Here is a 23,423-nt window from a genome sequence, read left to right on the forward strand (position 1 = left end):
TGGCTGGCCTAGTTCATCTCTGCATCCCTGATCTGGTCAGTCCCTCTCATGGCTTCCGTAGGGCCTTCTCTTGGACTTTGGAGAAGGCAGGGTAGAGGGTGGGTGAAGGGGAAAGAACCCCAGGGGGAGTTTGGTGGGAGTGGGAGTCCTCAGAGCTTTATCTCTGTCCAGAGCCAGAGATCCTCTAGTTCCAGGCTGCACACCTGGAGTGGGAGCAGGAAGAAAGGGAGCTTCTGTTTCTGGTCACCTGCAGGGCCACAGCTTCTAACCTCACAGGTTGAACTTTACTCACACAGGGTTCCAACAGCACTGAAACCCAGCTTACACTCGCCCCTGCCCCCCGTCAACCCTTGTCCCTCAGGCTGCATTTGCCCAGAGGGTTGGGCTCACTTCTTTGTAGCTTGCACAGAAGTGCCCTAGCCCCCTGGCTGGGAGCCACTTAGGCAGGACCGCAAGATTCCTCTTGAGTCTTCTCAGCGGCTCTGGGAGAAGTCACCATTTCAGAAAACTGAGCCCAGGGAGATGAAAGGCTTGTCCAGTGCCACACAGATGACGTGTGGCAGGGAAGACTTGTGAGCCCAGGTCTGCCAGAGGTGATGGAGGAGGTGATGGGGTGCTCAGGGCAGGGCAGATGAATCAAACCCCCCACAGGCACAGATGCCAGCACTTAGCCATAAACTCAGTCATTCGTTCAGAGACAAAACCAGCCGCCGATGCACTCACAGTTCCACAGACAATTACACACTTGCTGTGTACACCCAGACCCACGTAGACATCACCAACCCACATCACACCCACACAGGCCCCCGCATGCACAGATGGCTCACGCACAGACATGGCCTCAGGGGTGTGCTCACACTCCCAGAGTCCCAGACTCACATGCTTTCACACAGACATCCTCCTAATGACCTGAGGGTCATATTCTGCTGTGGTCATATGATGGTCTATAGGGACATGCATTATGGACAGCTGAGGGACAGGCCACACATGTGCTCAGGTCACCAGCTGAAGGGGAGGAGCTCCCCATAAAGTGGGGGGAAAAGTCAGGTGGGATGATTGTATCTGGAATTTTGCAGTCAGAAAAGTTAATGCAAAAGCAATTCTAGCGTTCATTTCCAAGACAAAATTGAGAAGGTCTGGAGGAGGGCATGGCAGCCCACTCCAGTATCTTGTGTGGAGAATATCATGGGCAGAGGAGCCTGGCGGCCACAGTCCATGAGGTCTCAAAGAGTCAGACATGACTGAGCGACTAACACACACACTGGTGAGGTTGGGGGACAGTCTCATCTTTTTAGGGTTTTGGGGCCTCTAAAGGAACTGCACAGATAGATTCTCACAGGCACAGCAATAGCACGAGATCTCCTGAGCTCATGTGTTTACATGGCCCTGAGCTCTGTGTGTGTGTGTGTGTGTGTGTACACATGCGCTTAGTGGCTCCCGGATTCTTGGGATATAAGGAGGGAAAGTAGGAGAAGTTCCAGAGACTCCGGATGTTTGTTCTGTGGCTTCCTGGGCCCTCCAAAGGCAAATACTTTTGGATGCCAGCCTGCCTGCCTGGGCAGGGTGGGTGGGGTGGTGGGTTGTGTGAGGAGCCTGCCTCTGGAGCCCCACAGACAGGGGGACCCTGCATAACGATGCAGCGTGACCGAGGCCCATGGCCAGCTTCCCGTGGACTCGGGGGCCCATCACCTCCCCTCTCTGGGGCTCGGTTCCCCCATCTGAAAAATGGAGGCAGAGAGGAGGTGAGACTGGATGGGCCTTCCCCTCGAGACTGAAATCAAGAGACATTCCAGGCCCAGGGTGCAAAAGAGAAAACCAAAGCTGGTGGGGAGATGCTGGGGTCAGGGGAGGGTGTGGGAGCCCAGAGCCTGCAGCGTCTCCCCACCAACGACCCCTTCCCTGGAGAAGGGCAGTGCCTCAGAGCTTTACTCAGGGAGTGGAGGGGGAGGGAGGCCCAGCCCGAGGTGATCTGCCAAGGGGAGCAGAGGAGGCAAGGTGGGGCTGAGACTCCCCTGAATCCTGAAGGACTGGATGGGGAGCCAGAGAGCACAGCAGGGGTGGGGCACCAGAGCAGACCTGGGCTGGACCTGGAAGGACAGGAGGGGAGAAGTGAGGAAATGGAAATGGAGGAGCCAGGGCCTGGAGGTGGGAGGATGATGGGGTAGTCGGGAGAAGGTTGGAGAGTTGGGAAGAGGCTGGAGTGTGCCTGGACTCGGGCATCAGTAAGAATAGCAGTGGCCTCGTCTGGGGTGCTTCACAAACAGTTCCAACAAGTCCCAGAGCTCAGAGCCTATTCTGGGGCCCCGGGAGCCATGGCAGGTGTGTGTGTGTGGGGGGTGGCTCAGAAAGGGCCCCGCTCTGGGGAACAAAATCGTTGGAAGCTCAGAGGCAGGGGCATGCCTGAGATGAACCCTGCCCAGAAGATTTCTCATTCCAACCCCCAATACAGTGGGACTATTTTTAGGAACAATGAGATGCTCACACATTCCTGCAGGGGCAGGGAGAAGGAAGGGGGGCCGGGAGCCAGTGCAGAGGGAAAGGGTGGACCCTGCCCCTCCCTCCAATTCGGGCTTCGTCCTCAGGGCCAGCGAGGTTTGAGGACCCTGGCCAGCCCTGCCTCCCTGGCCCCAGCCCCAAGGTCCCCTCCTGGCTCTTCTTTTGTTCCTCAGCTTCTGAATCGGTCCTTATCTCTGTCCCAGTCTCTTTCTCATACTCACCCTCCCTCCCAACCCCTAGTCCATGCGCCGGGAATTGGGGAACAGCTGAGATGGACCAGACCCTGAAGACAGAGCCAAATACAGTCATGGGACCCAGCAGTGAGGCTGTGGGAGAGACGCATGCCAGAGAAGAACAGACTGAGAGAGAGAGACAGACGTGGAGAATCCAGGAAGGCCGGGAGGGAAACAGAGTTCAGGTCAGAGCCGGGAAAGTCCCCTCTGCGGCCTGCTGTCGGCCTTGCTCTGGAGGGGACGCCCTGCCCGGCCAGCCCCCTTCACCCCCAGCAGCCCCTCCCCAGGCCGGCCCTTCCTCCCTGCCCTCTGCAGGCCCACACTAACCCTGTGCCAGGCCAGTGCCATCCGTTACTGACTTCCCAATGTGGGCACCATGTCTGGCTCAGGGAGAGACCAGAGGCCCTGTCCCTGACTTGGAGGAAGGCACCCAGCCCCTCCCTACATCTGAGAGGGTCTCAATCCATCCACCAGCCAAGACGGAACCTGAGGGGCCTCTAAGATGACAGTGCTCAGCAGGGAGGGAGCCTAGTGTGTCCCGAAGGCCTGTGGCCGGAGCAAAGCCTCCTGACTCCAGGTGCGCACATGCTTAATTGCTCAGTCGTGTCCAGCTCTTTGTGACTCAATGGACTGTAGCCCGCTAGGCTCCTCTGTCGATAGGATTCTCCAGGAGAGAATATTGGAGTGGATTGCCATGCCCCGCTCCAGGGGATCTTCCTGACCCAGGGATCAAACCCGTGTCTCTTAAGTCTCCTGCATTGGTAGGTGGGTTCTTTACCACTAGTGCCACTTGGGAAGCCTGACTCTGGGTGAGAACTGGGCAAGTCCTTTCCTGCCTCTCCTGGTCTTAGCCTCCCCTAGTCAAGCTGGGGACTAGGTTCCATAGGCCTGAGGCCCTTGTAGACTCTGGTCCTGTGTGAATTCTCAGGAGGGCTGAGAGGAGCACAAATGACCCACCCAGGAGGGCTGCCTGGAGGAGGTAAACTCACTTATGAAAGATGGTGATAATGTTAGTGCTCCAGGGGAAGGGCCCTTCCCTCCTGACATACCATCTATCCCCTGCCCTCTCTGCACGGGGAGGTGATCCTGAGGCAGAAGGACCCCTCAGCCTGCAGAGATGTCTTGGAAATGTTGCCAAAGTCCTCTGTACAAGGCATTCTCCTTCCTTAGGCTCCTCTAAGACAGTAACTGTGCTAGACTTGGAAGACTTTGAGAGGACTTAGCTGTCTTCCTGGGCCAGGGGTCTCCAGAAGTCATTAGGTCCACCCCTCTTGCTTGGTAATGGCATATACCCTTCACAGCCCAACAGCCCTGGGCACTTGGGAGTCTAGCTGATCATTTGATAGCTCAGTGAATACCTCCTGACAGCCGTGATGGGGGCTGCATGATACTAGGGTCCCGAGGAGGAAGAGGATAAAACCTCTGCCCTCTAAGAGCCCCCGGTCTGATGGGGGAGCCAGGTGGACTGTAGTGGGAACTCTGCATGCCACGCCATTATGGGGAGCACAGGCTGTAAGAGCCCTGGGTGGGAGACTCAGACTGGCCTGAGGGAGGGAGCAAAGACAAAATGTTCCTGGAGGGAGGCCCAGAGAAGGGAGGCCAGTCGCTCATTTATTCAATCATTCATGGGTCCAATTGTTCCTTCGACTGTTGTTTCCTGAGAGACATTAATTCGTCTCTGACGCTGGTCCCAGCGGGTCACACAGCTCCATCCTTCTCTCCTGCTTGGGCCACTGTGTCTGCCTCTCAGAGGCTCCTGGACTTGCTTTGTTCAGCCCCCAACCCACCCTGAAGGGAGAGGGTGAGGCTGAGAAGGGTTCAAAGACATTAAGGGTCATGGGACCCAGACCTGAAGGCCAGCCGGGTTCACCCAGTCCTTTGTTGGGGCACAGACTCCCTGGCAGGGCCCTGTCCTTGCCTACACACCACTGGGGGCAGGCAGCGCACCTCCTCGGTCCCAGGCTTCTCTTTAGTGGTATGACTGACTCATGGCCGGCTCCTTGGGACTCCCAGGCCATGCCCCACCTTGCCCGCACGGGGCCTTGGCCAGGAGTCAAGAACAGTAGAGGCATCAGGTGTTGGGGATAGCAGTGATGAGGGGCTGCTGCTGGTGTGCTTGGGAGGAAGGCTGTGACGCTGAGGAGAACGTGAGCAATGGGGGTGGAGGTCGCTGTCGGCTCTACCATGAGAATGAGGCAGAGGGGCATGGGCGGCATGCCTAGGCATGAGCCTATCCTGAGCCCCCACCCCCCACCGCAGGCCATCTTTTGCCTCCCCCACTTGGCTCTGGCCTCCCTCCCTCTGCCCACTCTGCTGTTCCCTCATCCCATCCTTTCCTCACCCCAGACCCTGTGCTAGGGGCTGAGGGGGCCAGAGAGTCAAGAACACAGAGAGCTGACTGGCCATACGATTCCTACCTGGCTGAGATTGGCTTGGAATGGGTGAGGGGCTCGGGAGGGGCTGGTTATGAATGTCGGAGGCAAGGAGCCCACAGGAGGGGCTGAGCTCATCAGGGAGGTGGGGAGATGTGGTGGGGGGTCTCCGGGACCGGGCTCAGGTGTACTCTACAGTGCACGTGTCTCCAGTGTGGCTCGGAGGCTGGAGACGCGGCCCTGTTGGAGTAACAACTGAAGCCAGAGTCTGCGAAGGGCAGGTGAGGGGCGGAGAAGGGGTTGGTGGGGAGAGAGGGGGACCCAGAGGAGGGAGGAAGGAGCAAGAGAGGGGGGAGAGGGCAGGCCCTTCCTTTAGGCCTGGGCCCCTGAACTCTGAGGGGCCCCTTCCACACACCCTGGTCTCTTGTCACTCCCTGCCCCACCTCACTCTCCTTCCAGGACCTCTGCCTCTCCCTGCCTGGGGACCTTCTCTGAGGAGTCCCCCTCATATGTGTAAGTGGCATGGACTTGCCAGAAGATGGGTCATTCTTACCTGAGCAAGGCCCCTCCTTTCTGATCCATAGTCTCCTCACCTATGAAACAGGATGGTCAATACAAGCACCTCCCAGGGTTCATGGGAGGACTAGAGAGAGTGTGTGTTGCTGGGTCTCCAAGTGTGGTCCCTGGGCCAGTAGCTGAGAGTGTGTTGGGAATGCAAACTCTTAGCCTCATCCCAGACCTACTGCATCAGAAACTCTGGGGGTAGGGCCAGCAACCTGGATGCTAACAAGCCCTACAGGGGTTCTGGTGCACAGGTTTGAGAACCACTGATGGATGCCCCTAGCACACAGTAGGTGCTTTTTCTTCCCTGCAGAAGTAGGACTCTGACATGTGAACTTGTCCAACTGAGGCCTGGGCCTCTCTCCTGCCACTTCCTCAGATCAGGTCTCCCAGGGATCACCAAGCCTCTTTCTTCTATTTTCTTGACCCCGGTCCAGCTCAGCTTTGTTGAGGGGAGGTCTGGGGCTGCAAGATCTTAGCACTCCTGGGCAGCTGTCCTCTGTGTGTTTAAGGTGCCAGATCCATTCAAGGCAGCTCTTTGGGTACACAGCAGGTCTGGGTGGGCAGGAGGGGAGAGAGGAGGAAGGGCCGCCCCTCCTGCTTCCTGGCTATCTCCTGACTCTATGGGGTGAGCCACGCTGCAAGGGCTATGAGAGTCACAGAGTAAGTTCCGGGCCCTTGGGCTTGGCTGGGGTCTGAGGCCCAGTCCCCAGGGGCTTCTCTGGCCTGAGCCCCCGGGAAGCCTCCTTTGGGGGAGCTCTGCCACTCCTGCTGGTGGAGCAGATGGGCTTGCAAGTGCCAGGCGCACGCTGGGTGCAGAGACAGATGGGCTCTTTTGTCCCTGAAGGCCCTGTTCTCTGGGAAGAGGAGAATATGTGTGTGATGCCCACCAGAACAGGAGGCAGGAAGTGGAAGAATAGATGGCATCTGCCCTGGCACCCCTGGTTTCTCCCATCATGACCACCTTGCTGGGTACCCTTATTCTGGGGGTGCCAATCTTGGGTCAGACACTTTCACCACAAGTTCTCAAGAAGACCACCTGGAGAGTTAGGGAAGGAGTGGGCAGGAGAGACAGGAGTTGGGGGCAGGGAGCAGGAGTGTACAAGAGAGAGAGGGCAGAAGCCATCTGAGAGGAGAGAGGATTGGAGATGGGAAAAGACATTGAGACTCAGAGGTGAGACACGAGAGCAGCCTGTGACAGACATGGACCGAGGGAGGCATGGCAAGAGGGAGAGACCCACTCGAAGAGATCGGGGAGACAGCCTGAGAGAGAGACACAGGTCCAGAGGGAAGGAAAGAGGAATAGAGTGAGAGGGGCTCCAAGGTCCTTGGAAGTCCCCATTTTAGAGAAAGGGACACCAAAGCCCAGAGAAAGAGGAGGTTCCCCAACCCCAGGCCACCCAGGGGACCTAGCTCAGGCAGAGGTGGATAAATCAGCATGTATAAATCAGTCGCAGTAACACAGCTTGCCTTAGGAGGTACCTTGCCATTGGGTTTGGTGTTATTGCCTTCTTTTAGGTCACTCTGGGGGCACAAGGAGGCTTCCCTCTGGAGACCAAGGGGTAGGCTGTAGGTTCCCAGCAGTAGGGAAAGCAATAGATGGTTGATGGAGGTCACGAGAGACAATGAGACTCACAGAGACAAGACAGGAGAGCAGCATGTGACACTGACCTTGACCTTCAAGAAGGCCATCAGTGCCTCTGCTGGTGGCTCCAGAAAGGATATAACCAAGGTCTCTGGCTTCATATAATCCATTAATGAGTTAGAAGTCATTTTGTCCAGACTCTCTTCCTACCCAAATGAGTGTAGAAAGGCTGATCCAGTCCCACTGCTGGTTCCAGAGGAGACCGATTGCTCCAAACAGGCTCCATTTTTTTGGTACCTGGGGTACTTTCTAGAGTGTGTGGGGAGTGGCACCATCTACAGTGCTGAGTGGACCTACCTCCAACCATAGGGCTACAGGTAGGGAGCTGGGGAAAGTATGAAGGCTCCATCCATCCATCTATCCATCCTTCTACCCATCTACCCATCCACTCATCCATTCATCTATCCATTCACGTGTCCATTCAGTTCAGTTCAGTTCAGTCGCTCAATCATGTCTGACTCTTTGCAACCCCATAGAGTGCAGCATGCCAGGTTTCCCTGTCCATCACCAACTCCCAGAGTTTACTCAAACTCATGTCCATTGAGTCGGTGATGCCATCCAACCATCTCATCCTCTGTCATCCCCTTCTCCTCCTGCTTTCAATCTTTCCCAGGATCAGGATCTTTTCCAATGAATCAGTTCTTCGCATCAGGTGGCCAAAGTATGGGAGTTTCAACTTCAGCATCAGTCCTTCCAGTGAATATTCAGGACTGATTTCCTTTACGATTGACTGGTTGGATCTCCTTTCAGTCCAAGGGACTCTCAAGAGTCTTCTCCAACACCACAGTTCAAAAGCATCAATTCTTCGGCACTCAGCCTTCTTCACAGTCCAACTTTCACATCCATACATGACTACTGGAAAAACCATAGTTTTGACTAGATGGACCTTGGTTGGCAAAGTAACGTCTCTGGTTTTTAATATGCTGTCTAGGTTGGTCATAGCTTTTCTTCCAAGGAGCAAGCGTCTTTTCATTTCATGGCTGCAGTCACCATCTGCAGTGATTTTGGAGCCCAAGAAAATACAGTCTGTCACTGTTTCCATTGTTTCTCCATCTATTTGCCATGGAGTGATGGGACCAGATGCCATGATCTTAGTTTTTTGAATGTTGAGTTTTAAGTCAACTTTTTCACTCTCCTTTTTCACTTTCATCCAGAGGCTCTTTAGTTCCTCTTCACTTTCTGCCATAAGGGTGGTGTCATCTGCATATCTGAGGTTATTGATATTTCTCCCGGCAATATTGATTCCAGCTTGTGCTTCATCCAGCCCGCCATTTCGCATGATGTACTCTGCATATAAGTTAAACAAGCAGGGTGACAATATGCAGCCTTGACATATCCATTCACCCATTCTCACTGAATTAAAACACAAAATGGTAGAACTATGTGTTGTTAGCTGGAAGGACCCATTTTTAGTAGTGAGGAAACAAACTCAGAAGAGGAAAGAGCCTACTAAGGCCACACAGAATTTCCATAGTCAATCTGGGACACACTGGAAACAGCTGCTCTTCACTATACCCCACAGATTCTCCTCTGGAGTCTGGGAAATTGCTGGTTGTCATGCTGATATTTACACTGATGTTTGTTCACAAAAGCTGCAAGGGCAGGAAATGTGACCTCTTTCACCCCACCCTTAGCTTGGCTGAGTGTGTTTGAGTGTGTTTATTTTTGCATGTGTGTACATGTTTAAGTGTATGTTTATGTGTGCATTGTATATTGCATGCATGTGTGCTCAGTCCTGTCCAACTCTTTTTGACCCCATGAACTAAATAATGCCTGCCAGGCTCCTCTGTCCATGAAATTTTCCAGGCAAGAATATTGGAGTGGGTGGCCATTTCTATAGGGTTGCATTTTTATCCATGTGTGTGAGTTTGTGTGCTGGTGTGTACATGGGAATATGTGTATGTGTGACATGTGTAGATGTGCGTGAGAGCAGGTATGGCTCTGTCTGTACTTTTCCTCTCCTCAGCTGTTTAAGATTTCTGGGGTTTAAAACTCTTTGACTTGAGCCTCAGTACCATTGACTCTTCTCCCTTCACTGGGGCAGCCACTCTGACCTCTGAGCCTCACCTCATGCTCTGTGGAATGTGAACTATTTCCTCCCTGAGTTGATGCAGAAGGTGAAATTGCTTTGGGCTCTTGGCAAGATTCAAGAAGGCAGCATGAGAGCAAATCTTGAAGGCCAAGTGTGAAGTGGCGCTTCCCAGCTGTGTTTCCTACACTCAACACCCGCCATCTTGGGGCAGGCAGGCAGGGCAGGGCCAGGAGGTGGGTGGACAGAAGGATATCAGGCAGAGGCCACCCAGGGGTTCATCGCCGTGCTTCCATCCCGCCCACTGGGCCCCCTCTCTGCCGCTCCAACTGTCTTTAAGTTTCCTTACCAATTCCCTTCTTGTGCCATTATCTTGCCCTTAGCCTGAGGAGTCACAGAAAACTGACCAATCCAAGCAAAGGCCAGAGAGGTATCCACCAATCTCAGTAAAGGACAGGTCAGGGCATTCCCCAATCCGAGTAAAGGGCAGGTCGAAGAGCCACCAATCAGAACAAAGGACAGACTATTCTCTCTAAGGACCCTGGGAAGGGAGCTGGGGGTCAGTCCAGAGGAGGAACAAGACAGAGGCTGGAGATCCAGAGAGGTGGGTTCTGGACCCTCTGTCCTGACTGGCTGGCTGACCACAGATGGGGCATTGCTTTTTTTTTTGAGCCTCAGTTTCCTCATCTGTCAAATGGGGAGACTTAGCTGTCCTAAGCCTGTGGCTTTGAGACAAGTCTCCCTGGACATCAGAACTCACTCTGTCACCTTGGCCCCTCTTCTCCAACTTCCACACCACACACACAAACTCCATTAGAGGGCAGGGCCCCCGACTTAGCTTATCCTTCTCCACTGCCTCCAGGCAGGAACAGACCTAAACCAGCACTACCTTCTGGGGCCAAGCCCTTGGAACCACTGTCTGAGGAGCCTGGGTTGGCAGACTTTATTTCAGGATTATCTAGGACATCAGCTCTTCCTCACCTCTTTAGTCTGCAGAATTGACCTAGAAAGGCCACAGTGGCCAACATGTTGCTGAGCCCTGGACCTGTGAGTCCATTAGGAAGTATCTGCACCTGTGTGAACCTATATGTGTACCTGGAAGGTGTCTGAGGGCAGGCTGGGATGTTTCTGTGAGAATATGAGGGTCTGTGACTGGGTAGCCAGGTATGTGTGGTGCTGAGAGTGTGTGAGCTGTGATGAGGAGAGCCTCAGGATCAAAGGACAGTTGATCCAATTTGGGGAATTTATTGTGGAGTCAGCAGCTCCTGGTGTCCTAGGATGGAGACACATCTTCATGACTGAAATGTGTCTTCACTTGAGCAGTAGAAGGGATCAAAGGGAGGTTGGGGGTTGGAGAAAACAATGCCATTTGAAGAGAAAGCCCACCACTGCTCCCTCAACCTGGAACACAGGACTGGGTGGGAATGGGAGTCAGGGTAGGGAAGGAAACTGAAGCCAAGAAGATGCAAGGTGAAATCTGGAGCCAAAGCCCAGACCACAGGCTTCATCTGGACCCCAGTGCAGGACTCCTCTCTGTAACCTCTCTGAAAAATGGGCATCTAGCCAATTTTTGCAAACCTCCAAGTATGGGGAGCTCAGTTCCTCACCTCTCTTCTAGAGGCCTCTGCCTATGAGCGAGAAGCAGGGACGTTTCTTGTCTTGGTTCTACCTGGAAGAAGATCTTTCACTCCCCTGGGCCAAAGTCAGCCTCCTGTGAAATCCTGGGAGTCTCCAGGCTGTCTCTGGGGCCACAGAGTCCAGTCGCCCTGCCCAGGAAAGCCTGAGATATTGGAGTCAAATACTGAAACTCCTGGATCTGTTCTGCTGCAGGCAAGGCATCTCCAGGTTCTCCATTCAGGACTTGCTTTCTTATTCTCTCTTTACATACGTCACTTCCTCTGAATGAGTCTCTTCTTGTCCTTACCTGGGACATAGTGCACTGGGGATGATCTAGTCAGCCCATGGACGTGGAGCAATTCTCATCTTCCCTAGTTAGGGTAACAGATCTTTATTAATATGCCCTGCAATCTCATCATTTTAATATATTACCTGCCACATTTATGCTGTGGGCTCATACTGAGCTTATGGCCCAATAAGAGCCTCAAGCTCACGTCGCTTACAGGAATGGGGGCCACGCCATGTGTCTTCCATCCTACAATTAATCACTTGGCTCTATGAACACAGACTGAGCCATCCACAAGGAAGACATCAGAAAAAAACTTGCAGGGGCTAGCGGGGAGGGCCTGGCTGAGTGGATGGTATGAGTCACAGTCCTGCTTTGGCCCTGGATCCTCTGTTCTGTTACCTTTCTCTTTGATCCCCATGGTTTGGGCCAAGTTAATAGAGCGAGAAGCAGGGACCTTTCTTGTCTTGGTTCCGGCTCTCCAAGGACGAGGCCTGTTCCTGGGACAGGAAGGCTGTGAGGCAGTCAAGGCTGATTTCTCCTTCCCCTTCTGTCTCACCAGGGGCTGGCCTCACTGTGTTTCTTGACTCTTGTGGGCTCATGTACCTTGTGGACTCTCGCTACTCCCAGCCCCTCACTAGGCTAAAAAATGAGACTATGCGAGACCACCTCCCTCCTTGGGAAACTGAGTGGGACCCAGATTCAGCAGATGTTTCGCTGAGCACCTATGTGTGTGGGCACTCAGTTTGATTTCATCACCATATCAGCCTGTAGGGGGAGATAGCCTTAGTTGCCCCCAGTTTACAGATAGAAGACTGAGGCTCAGTGACTTGACCAAGATTCACACTGCTTATAAATAGAGGAGCTAGAATTCAAATTTGGAACTTTTTGTTTACTTGTTTTGTTTTATGTTAATAAGGAAGCTTGTACTTTCCCTGCTATGCCTGAGTTGTCCTTGGCTGAAAGACAAGAGACCTAGGGTCTAGACAAGACTTGACCTCTTGACTTACTGTGAGTTCTTTGCTAAGTCCCTGACCCTTCTCTAAGCCCCAGACCCCTCATTGTAAGATGAAGGGACTTGGACATTTTAAGGCCTTAAGACTGGTTGGGGAAATAAAAATAGATTGGTTGGGGGGTGGAAAAAAGACTGATTGGATTCTGAGTTCCTAAGATCCTGGGACTCAAGTGTCTGCTAGCCTTAGGCCCCAGTTTAAGCTGAGAGTTTGTATTCCCAGCCCCCTGGGGAGGGGCGCTGTCCTGGCCTGCCTGGCAGAGAGGCCCTCACTGCCCTTTCCTCTCTTCCAGGATGCTTTGCTGAGCCTGGGCTCCGTCATCGACGTTGCAGGCTTGCAACAGGCTGTCAAGGAGGCCCTGTCGGCTGTGCTTCCCAAAGTGGTACGTGCCTTGCCCCATACTTTCCTGCCCCTTAAGCCTTTGCTCCACTCCTCTTAAACAGGGTTGAGAAAGAAAGAAGAAGCAGGGTCTTTGCCCAGAGGACTCTCATGGGGAAGTGAAGGGTTTGGGTGAGTGTTTAAGAGGAGGAAGAGGAGGACTAAAACTAAGCCCCAGTGAATGAACTGATATAGGAATTCTGGAATGTCTGGGACAGAAGGGGCATTAGAGTGTAATTGGAAAGATCATGTCGCAGATTATGGAATGGATTCACTTAGGATAATAACCTAATGGGTTCACTAGGTAGGACCTAGTGAGTCACGTGAGATTTGGAATACGTATAGCAGGAAGGATTGAGTAGACATGCAGAAGAACTTCCTTGGCACCAGCCGTGTGCTGGAATGGGGCTTGGCCTTGATGAATAGATCTGTGCTGAGTTCAGGTGTCCTGTCTAGTCAGGAGCCTGGATAAGATGTCCTCTAGAAGCCTCTAGAAGCCTTTAAGCTTCTCTCTGACCCATCCCAACACCATAGATGAGGTTGCACACCGGGAACAGGTGCAGGGTGGCTGCTTGGGCCCCTGGTCACGGGGTCAGCATGGTTTCCTGGGCCTGGAGTGCCTGGATGAGGAGACTGTACTCCTCTTCAGTTGCCCCAGGCCACTCCTCAACTCAGCTCCAGTGGTCACTATGCATCCCTTATGCAGTAGGATGGATGAACTGGCTCTCAAGACACAAAGCAGAAGTGTATCAGTTGTGCCAGATAGCAGGGAGCAGGGGACTGTCAGTCTGAGGAGGGGGACTCTGACACCATAAGAGGCAGGCGAGACTTACCAGAAGAGGAGATGCCTAGACTGAGTCCCCATAGCCTGGGGTGTTCCCTCCTGTACCCTGGACACCAGCCACCAGCAGAGCCCACTGTGTCTGAATCTGCTGGATGAATGATCCACCCAAGGCCCAGAGAGGGAGGACACTTCCCCCAAGGTCACACAGCATGACAGGAACAAATGGGGCTTGGCACCTAAGCATCCCCATTCGCTTTCCTCAGCTCTGTCTTTTCAAAACCTCCTGGAAGTTCAGAGCCCAGGAGGAAGACTAATGAGTGAGCTTTATTGAGCGTGAAATTGGTAGGAAGTGGGTGGTGTGTTAGCTCCCAAAATAAGTCCTCCCGGAGATGGGATTGAGGCAACATCTGGCCTGGGGTGGAGAAACATCTGGAAAAGAAGAGGCAGGGAGGTTGGCAGGTCAGCATCCACGAGGCTGCCCTGGGAGTGGGGAGGAGGAGGGTCTTCACAGGCAGGATGCTGGTGATGCCAGCATAGATGCCCTTGTACGGATTAATTGTATCCCCAAAGCAGGGTACCGGGAAGACAGCTCCGGTCCAGGTGACTAATCCCTGGGACAGTGGGAAATGTTTGTCTTGGTCCACCCCAAAGACCTGCATGAGCTAGGGAAGCCCTGACTTTGGGGAGGGAACCCTGTCTTGACTGCATGGAGGAGCTCAGCTCTCCAAAGAGGGATGGGGAGACGGCAGGCCTGCTCTGCCTCTAGGGAGGGGTGGGGAGATGCCAGGGAGGGGAGCTGCTGGCACCTGGCTCCCTCATCAGCACCCATTGTGGCAGGCAGCCGCAAATGCAGATGGGACTGATGTGTCTGAAATGATTCCTCCTTCTCTCCAGTAAACTCAGCTAATTTTAACCCAGAGGGCTGCGAGTGAGGGGGTGGAGGCAGATGGACACCCGGAAGTGAAGTGAGGATCTGCGTGCCTGCCTGCTCCCCACTCTCGGATTGCCCACCCCTCTCTCTGCCAGGACAGGACTCTGGGTACTAGGTAGCATCTTAACCTCTTTGGGGGTCAAATCCTACAGGCCCCTCCCAGGCTGCATAAAGGGTTGGTTGACAGGAAGAGGCTGAATGTAGATGATGCATGAGGGCCTCCTTCCCACTGATTTCTTCATCCCCAAACTTCCCTACTAGACCCTCCCCCGGGAGGACAAAGGGGCCTGGGTCTTCCTGTGTCTGCCCCGCTCACTCTCCTCAGGCCCTGTCATTTCTGGCCCATGCCACTTCTGAGCTTGGCTCAGGTTCTCTGGAGGCAGGACTGGGGCATCTCCTGGGGGTTGGGAGAAGGTGGGGGCTGGCTGGGGACAGCCAAGGGCAACAAGAGTGTGTGACTTTTGTGGGTTGTGGACTCTCACAGCTGTGAAAGCCAATGGCTTCTGAGAAGGACTCCATGCTTACTTACTTTAACATGGAGCTTCAGTGTCACCTCCTCCAGAAGCCCTCCCTGATACAGTCAGCAGAGAGGAGAGCTCTCCATTCTCCCACTGAGAAAACAACACCTCTCAGGATACTGAGCCAGGCACGTGGGTACCCCCTCGATGAGGTGTAGGCTCTGCTGAGCACCCGGGTCTCCCTCATCACATGCAACTCCAGCAGTGGAGACACTCTGCAGACGGGTTGGCTGTGGGTCTCTAAGAGTGGCCAGTCCTGCTTGGAGGGAATGTGGATTTTCTCTTGTGGGTCAGTGAGGGCAACTGCTTCTGCCAAGATGTGGTCTGTAACTGAAACCAAGACTTCTCTGGGGGGTAGTTCCTGACAGTCCAGTGGCTGGGGCTCTGTGCTTTCACTGCCGAGGGTGTGGGTTCAGTCCCTGGTCAGGGAACTAAAATCCTGCACGCTGAGTGGCATGCCCCTACACCCCCAAAAAAGGACGGCTCTGGGTCCTTGGAGGGAGGATTGACAAGCTGCAGACTTGATATGCTTCAACCAGAGCTTTGATCTCACTCCAGGGAATGGTCATTCCAAAATACAAATCAGCTCCTGTGTCACAGGGCTCACCAGCTCCTCCCTCCCCAGTAGCAGTCCCTCTCCTCAACAAAATCCTCCCCAAGCTCCCTTCTCACTCAGCACCGCTGATCCCAAACCCACCTCCTGTGCCCCCTCCCTGGCCCCACCACTGTCGGTTCCATCAATGCTTTGGACTCTGTACACCTACCTACCTATTATTAATACTTGGCCCAGAAGCCATTCTCACCCACTTCCTTTCGTTGTTCAGTTGCTCATTCGTGTCCGACTCTTTTGTGACCCCATGGACTGCAGCACACCAGGATTCCCTGTCCTCTACCATCTCCATCTCCAACCCACTGCCTGAATATGTCTAATTCCCATGTCAGTTACAACTTTAAAGTCACTCCCTCCAAGAAGTCCTCCTGGCTTGGCTCACAGTGTGTGCTTTCTTGGTTGTGTATCTGAGGTAGGTGGGAAGATTCCAGGGTGTTCAGAGCCTCTTCTGCAGTATGGCCCTGAGTGGACGCTCAGTTATTGTTTCTTGAGGCTGCAGTCTTTGCAGGGAAATATCTCAGGGTTGTAGGGTATTGGCGGGTTGTGGTCTGTTCCTTCAGCCCATCAGACCCTCCCCAGGAGAGAGTGAAGTGCTGAGATCACAAGGGAGTTTTCCTACCCTGGCTGCACTTAGAATCACCTGGGGAGTAATGACGGACAAACAGATGCCCACGACCTTGGCACCCAGACCTGTGTCAGACTGGAAGTGGGTGGTGGGAGGGCCTTTCCTCTGGATCTCATGAGTGCCTTCTGTTCTAGGAGACGGTCTACACCTACCTGCTGGATGGGGAATCCCGGCTGGTGTGTGAGGAGCCCCCCCACGAGCTGCCCCAGGAGGGGAAAGTGCGGTGAGCTGCTCTCCACCCATTGCCCTCTCACATGGTCAAGGGAGACCACAAGATCTGGTCTCACCCTCCCCATCTGACCTTGACCTCAGCCTCCCTGCCAGCTGGGGTTCCCTGGCCAGCTCACCGACTGCAGTATAGAGGGGAGAAGCACTGTCTTCTGTTGTGTTTGGGGAGTGGATGACACAGGGAAAGTGCCAACTGCTAGATTTCCTCCTGGAGAGCTATTCTAAACCACTGCAGCCTCCTTAGCTTGAGTCTCAAAAGGTCAGGGCTACAGTTGGTCAGCTAGAACCCCAGTAGGTTACGAGAACTGCCTGCAGGTTCTCACAGAATCACAGAACTCGGAGTCATAGAATGTCGGACCTCATGGTGTCAACTCTGAGAACGGGGAGATCACAGACCACGTCCCGCTGTGGGTTCTGGAGCCCAGCTGCTTGGGTTCAAACCCCAGCTCCAGTTTACTATCCAGGGCAAGGGACTCAGCCTCTCTGTGCCCCAGTTTTCTTGCTTGTAAACTGGCGATAATAATAGTGCTCATCTTGTAGTACTATTATGGGAGGATTCTTGGAAGGATTAAATGCTTAACACATGTAATGCCCTTAAAACTGTATCCATAATGAGTGCTAAATGTCTGTTTTTATTTTCATTATGGTAGAACACTGGAATCACTGACTTCAGGAACACGGGCTCAGTGCCCTCTTGTCCCTTGACACCTCTGAGCCTATTGAATTTAGCCTCCCTGTTTTCCAGATGAGTAGACATCGTGAGACGTGTCCAATGCCACATACTTGGTGTGAGGCACAGCCAGGTCTGGGACACGGTATCCTAGCTTCTGGCTGTCCAGGGGAGAGAGAAGGGAAATAGAGCTTGTCTGATGAGAAAATGTGGATGGGCAGGAACTCTGGTCCAGAGGAGGACAGGCCAAGGAGGATATGAGCACTGCCTTCTGGGTGGTGCAGAGGCGTCATGGACCCAGGGAGCACTGGGTTGGGAGCTATAAGGGGAGTGGACACCAGTGGGGGGTGTTACCTGGAGGCAGCGCTCCGCTCCAACAGGTCAACTAGTCAGGGATGTGGCTTTTTCAGGTAGTAGCTGAGGTTGGCAAGACACCTGTCACAGAGGCCATGGAAAGAGCTGCTTTTGGGGGATGCCAGAGGTCCTAATACTGGGGGTGCTGGTGGTCCTGAGACCACCTCCCCCGGCACGTGGAATCCTGGCTTCTTTGATGCTGTTCTATCCTCTGGCACTTCCCCATGGAAGGGGATGGCGCCTCTCCAATAGCTCTGAGCCTTCCCACCTCCTTTTCTCCCATTTGATTTTCCCACAGGGTGGGCAGGTAGGTGACACTGTCCCCTTTAGCGGCGTTTGACAACTTCTCCTCTCAAGGACTGTGTGGACTAAGGCAGCCATGCTCTTCTCTGGCTTCTAGTGTCCCATCTGTAAGATGGCAGGATAGGCTTGGGAGGTCTTCAGAATCTTAAGGGAAAAAATGCTATAATGTCCCCTCTTCTCCTCTGAGCCTGTACCCCTACCCCTAATCCTCAAGAACTTTATTTAATGTGAGGTTATCCGATCCAGTAAGTTTCCTCAAGGCAGCCTGGGAAGGCTCTCCTGAGAGAGGGATGCTGGATCGTAGACTCAGACAGCAAGAGGGGAGCATCCTTCAGGGTCTGCACTGCTCCTTCTGAGCCTGTGTAAGCTGGAGTGGGGCGGGGGGACTGCAGTCCAGGCATCTTTGAGGGGCTCAGATCCTCTGCAGCATCAGAAGCCCTTTCAGTAGCCCCACCTCCGGCCACTTCAGATTCAGTAATGCCTTTGGAAAAGGTACTAAAAAAAAAAAAAGCAATTAAAAGTAAATGTTCCAATGCAGTTAGCCCAGAGTTGAGTGGAGGGGGGAAGACTGCTGGGACACGAGGCTCAGAAATCCTAGGAGGCCGAGGAGACAAGGCTGGTGAGGCTGGTGGGGCGTCCCACCAGCAAGTATGGGGATGAAGGTTCAGGCCAGTCCCCTCTTTTGAAATCTGTGCTCTGCCCACTCAGCCACTCACTGTGTGGTGGTGAGCCCACCTCCTCGGCTTGGACTGAGAGACAGAGGTTTTTGGAAGAGGCAAGGGCAAGGGCACTCAAATGGGAATCAGACAGGCCTGGATTCGAGCCCCGCCCCATCCCTGCCTCAGTGGGGCCCCTTCCAAACCTGTTTTCTCACCTACAGAATGAAGATAACAGTGGGCCCTGCCTATGGGCTTACTGAGATCATAGATGCCAGGGCTTAGCCTAGGGCCAGCACACAGTAGGAGGTTAATGATTGCTGATTGCCCCCCACCCCCAAGTCCCAACGTATTTACTCATTGGGTGACTGAGAAAATTACTTCCCTTCTACCTTCCCTTCTGAAGGTGCCCTCTGTGGCTCTCTGAAGGGCCCTCTGGTGCGCCGTCGGGAGACCAGGCACCAGCCCCAGCCCAAGGTGGAGCCTGAGTGCTGGCCATGCCCAGTGGAGGGGGTGTTCCTCCAGGAAACCATGGAGGGCCGGCAGGGCTGGCAAACAGCAGCAGGTGTGAAGTGAAGACGGATCATAAAGACAGATAAGGGCCCAGAGTGGTGTGGGGAGGCAGGGTGGAGATGGGCCAGGGGGGAGTGAGGCGGCCCCACCAGCTACCCAGCCCTTCCCGTGATGCCCTGCACCCCTCCGCGGGCTCACAGATGCCGTTTCATCCCCTCGTGTGTCCTGGGCTCCCTGCCTCCTTGTGCTTGCCGTGCTGTCTCCTCCCCCGTGAAGTCCTTCCATGTACCATCTCCACCCTGACCAGCCCATTTCCCTTCTCTGCCAGGGCCCAGCCTGAGGGCTGCTAGGAAGCCTACTCCATAGACCCCCAGCACTAAGGAGGATTCAGTTTTCAAAAAAAGGTGTCTGGGCCTTGGAAGCCTCCCTAGGGGCTGGGTCTGTCCACGAGAAGAACCCTGGGCTGGGAGCCAGGACAGCATGGCTGCCGTCACAAGCTCTTGCTGTCTCTCCGGGCCTCAGTCCATGCTTCTGCGCGCTGATAAGCTGGGGCACTGTGACGTCTGAGGGCTGCCGCTCGGAATCCTGAGGCTGCAGGGGGGGTGCTTCAGGGCTGGGGAGGGAGAATCCTGGAGGGCTGCCTGGGTGAGAGGCTTCCTGGAAGCCTTCTCCTCTCTCTTCTCTGTGCCCCGCCTCTATCTCAATCAGCCTATTTCAGTCCTCTCCTCATTGTGTCTCCTGCCATCTTAAAGCCTCTGATTACTCCCTGCTGAGTACAGTGAAAGCCTTTCTGACTAAAGCGGAGACACCGCCCACCCCAGTCCCAGCTGGCTGTCTCCCTCTGCCACCATCTGGGGGGGCCCAGGGGCCCAACCCTGAGAGACATTTCTTCCTCAGAGTTGACTGGGTCCCCACTCACTGCAGACTCCGTCTGTCCCTCTGATTGATCTCAAGGGACACAGAGAACAGTCTGTTCCATCTCTGTGGAGTCTCACTTTCTGGGGGAGGGAGAGGGAGACAGAAAGGAGGGTTGGGGTCTTGGCCTGAATCATAATTTGTCTCCAAGAGGGATGAAAGATGAGAGTGAAGATGAGGCCCCTGGAGGTGGGGGGCTCTGTCAGGGGAGGGCGGCCTGACCTAAGAAGGGGCTCAGAGGAGTGGAAGAGGGCCTGGTGCTCTTTCCAGGCCATTGACCCCACTGACAGAGAGCCTTTTCCTCTACCCTCCGCTAAGCAAATAGTTGTTAAAGGGACGGAACCGTCATAAAGTCCACGCCCGTTCCTCTCCTGACTCTGTGTCCATCTGTCTTTATCTTCACTGGGGCAGCCCATGACCACCCAGGCACCAGGGCTGAGTCATTAGCCTTCAATCTGGACAGCTGGCCCCGGGGCTGTGGCGTTCCCTCCCCTCCAACATCATCCTGGTTGGAGGAGGCAGTCAGGAGGGGAGAGGAGGCAGGGTTGGGGTGCTGAGTTGAGGGGACGTCATAGGGGATGGGGGGCTTCCCCGGTGGCTCAGCGGTAAAGAATCCGCCTGCAATGCAAGAGCCGCAGTAGACACGGGTTGGATCCCTGGGTCAGAAAAATCCCCTGGAGGAGGGCACGGCAACCCACTGCAGTATTCTTGCCTGGAGAATCCCATGGGTAGAGGAGGCTGGCTGGCTATAATCCATAGGGTCTCAGGGAGTCGGACATGACTGAGTGACTTAGCAGGCAGGCAGGCAGGCAGACATGAGGAGGGGATGTGAGCAGTAGATGAAGCCCCAGCCCTGACTGGGTGGAGGAGACACAGCCTTGGAGTCCCCTACCCACTTTCAGCATCTTTGAAACCTCTAGGGGGTCAGCAGTTCTGGAAAGGGTGAGGCAGCAGAAAAGGGCTCATAGCAGGGTGGGTTGAGGTGGGCATGGCCTGGCACAGCCCTGCCCAGGGCTCTGGGATGTGGCCGGCCAGGAGAGGGTGGGTTACAGAGCAAAGTTCCAAGGTGTGGGGGGGGACTCCTGAGGGTGGAATATCCTTGGAAGGCCCAGTGCCTGGTGGAAGATCTGGACCCAGTCAAGGCTGACCTGCCCCAGCGCAGCCGCCCTTTTGCTGTTCCAGGGACCTCTGAGACTGCAGGCCCTCACCGAGACCCAGTTTCTGTCTCTCAGATTCTCCCTCTCTAGTGAGAGTTTTACTCAGCAGCCAGCATAATCAGCCTGAAATTGAACCTGACCTTCACGTTGTCCTGTTCAAGTCCCTGGGCTCCCAATGTCCTCAGGATCAAGCCTAGTTTCTCAGGGTTGTGACTCTCTGCAGCCGCCAGGCCGGTGGACACACATTCTTTCTTTCCTCTGAGCCTTTGCCATGCAGTTCTCTCCACCTGCACTTCCTTTCCTGTCTGCCTTGATAACGTCTGTGTGTCCTCTAAGCCTCAACTCAGGCATCTCCTCCTCCAGGAAGCCTTCTCCTTCTCTGATCCCACTTCTGTCCTGCACCTGGGTCAGCGGGGGCCTGCTCTTCCTTCCTTTGTCAGGGCTCCTATCTCTGCTCTCAGGCCTGAGTCTGTACTTCATTTGCTGGACGACACCATGCCTCCTATTCTTCTCTTGGTGCTCGGTACCAAACTTGACCCAGAGGGACTCTGTGAAATTAACAAATACTCTGTGGAATGGCTTTAAGCAGAATGTCCCCATAGTTAGGACATCTGCCCTGACTCTGGCTGGATTTAAGGGACCTGACAGGAGGCAGGAGGCGAGGAGAGAGGCTGCTGCAGGTCTAGGGGAGAGGTGTCTATTTGAGCTGGGCAGTGGCTTGGGAATGGAGAGCAGGGGAGAGCCGTGGGGATGCAGGGGCAGTGACTCACCCATTGGATGCGGAGGTGAGAAGAGGGAGATATCCAGGACAGTTTGAGGATAAGCTGCAGGGGACCTGGTGGATGGTTGTGCTACTTCCGGGGAAGCGGTGGAGAGAATAAGTTCCAATCAGGACTGGGGGGATGTCTGACTATTTCAGGGGCACCCAGGGCAGGCCTTCAGCCGGACTTTGAGTCCTGGAGCTTAAGAGATTGGGGGCTGGAGAGTCATGAGACCATGAGCACAGAAGGGGAGTCTTGTGCAGAAGAGAAGAAAAGCTCGGGGCAATTCCTTCATCAGGGTCCTGGCTTGAGGGCAGAGTGGGGAGGTAGGAGGAGAGAAGCCAGGGCAGCCCACAGTCTGGGGGTTGGGAAGAGAGGAGTCAGGGGTCCTTGAGATGAAGCGGCAGCGCTTACTGACCAGCAGTGCAGGGACCAGCGCCACCTGGTGGCTGACTGATAACTAGCTTACCTGAGGCCAAGTGATTGGGTGGTTTCCGCTACAAGGGGTCTGGCTGAGGGTCAACAAGGCCAATTCCTGTTTCCACGAAGCCCCAGCCTTTATCAACTTAGTCACTTGGAAACGTGGCTGCCATTGCCTCCTGCCACCCTAGATCCCTGTTCCTTCCTGGGGTGACTGGCACAGTTGGACAGCTCAAAACTGGAATCAGGCCCTCCAGAAACCTAAAGTCCAGGTGTGAGGGCTGGAAGGTGGGAGACACCAGCGGTCATCGTAGAATGTGAACCAAGGAACCAGGAGTGAACGGGTTGGATTCAGAATGTTGCATAACCCTGATTGAGGCATTCAGTCTCTTTGGTCCTTAATTTCTCTAGCTGCTGTGACCTGATCTGAGGACTCGCAGACTACCCCTCTCATTTCCTCACCTGACCTTTGCTGGGCTCCCATGAGTGACTCCACATGCACACATCAGAGTCCCAGCCCTGCAATCGTCTCTTCTCTCCAGGCCAGGCAGTTCCTACAAACACAATTAAGTGGAGGCAGCATGAGGGATGAAGAACCCAGGACAATTAATCATCAGGGAGTGACATTTGGTGAAAACTCAGGCGCTTTATTAAGCAGGAAGAGCCAGAGGCTGGGGGGTGGGGGTGGGAATGTGTGGTGAAGGCAGAGAGAAGCTCGTTCTTCCTACCACAGGCTACCCGGTCTCAGTTCCCACCCCTGCCCCCATCACACCGATGCCCTATGCCTCCTTGACATTCACATCAGTCCCCATTGGCGCCTCAGTCCCCTCCGGTCTTTAGGAAGACTCAAGCGTGCTGGTTAGCAGTATGGGCTCTGGTGCCAAATGCCTGGGTTCGAGTCCAGGCTCTACCTCTTGCTAGCTGTGGGACTTTGGACAAGTTACTTAACCTCTCAGCACACTAGTTTCTCCACCTGAAAAATGGAAAATACAATGGTATTTAATCTATGGGATCATTGGGAATTCATCTATGTAGGTTGACTGGACTTCGTGGGCACATCAGTTCAGTTCAGTTCAGTTGCTCAGTCATGTCCGACTCTTGGCAACCCCATGCAGTGCAGCATGCCAGGCCTTCCTGTCCATCACCAACCCCCAGAGTTTACTCAAACTCATGTCCATCGAGTTGGTGATGCCATCCAACCATCTCATCCTCTGTCGTCCCTTTCTCCTCCTGCCCTCAATCTTTCCCAGCATCAGGGTCTTTTCCAATGAGTCAGCTCTTCGCATCAGGTGGCCAAAGTATTGGAGTTTCAGCTTCAACATCAGTCCTTCCAATAAACACCCAGGAC

At 54.3% G+C, this 23,423-nt stretch overlaps 1 protein-coding gene across 8 annotated transcripts in view; it reads left to right on the forward strand.

Moving 5' to 3' along the window:
- PDE2A (phosphodiesterase 2A) overlaps positions 1-23,423 on the forward strand; it is a 96,871-nt gene that overhangs the window by 48,646 nt on the left and 24,802 nt on the right. For 5 of the 8 annotated variants that reach the window (XM_027562990.1, XM_027562989.1, XM_027562992.1 and 2 more), the window contains 2 exons: positions 12,545-12,634; positions 16,233-16,321. In XM_027562990.1, coding sequence (XP_027418791.1) covers positions 12,545-12,634; positions 16,233-16,321 — 179 coding nt within the window. Of the gene's footprint in view, positions 1-2,736; positions 2,915-12,544; positions 12,635-16,232; positions 16,322-23,423 lie in introns of all 8 variants that reach the window. The other 3 variants (XM_027562985.1, XM_027562986.1, XM_027562988.1) reach the window with 1 other exon arrangement.

Source organism: Bos indicus x Bos taurus, chromosome 15 (assembly GCF_003369695.1).
Source record: "Bos indicus x Bos taurus breed Angus x Brahman F1 hybrid chromosome 15, Bos_hybrid_MaternalHap_v2.0, whole genome shotgun sequence".
NCBI classification, from domain to species: domain Eukaryota; kingdom Metazoa; phylum Chordata; class Mammalia; order Artiodactyla; family Bovidae; genus Bos; species Bos indicus x Bos taurus.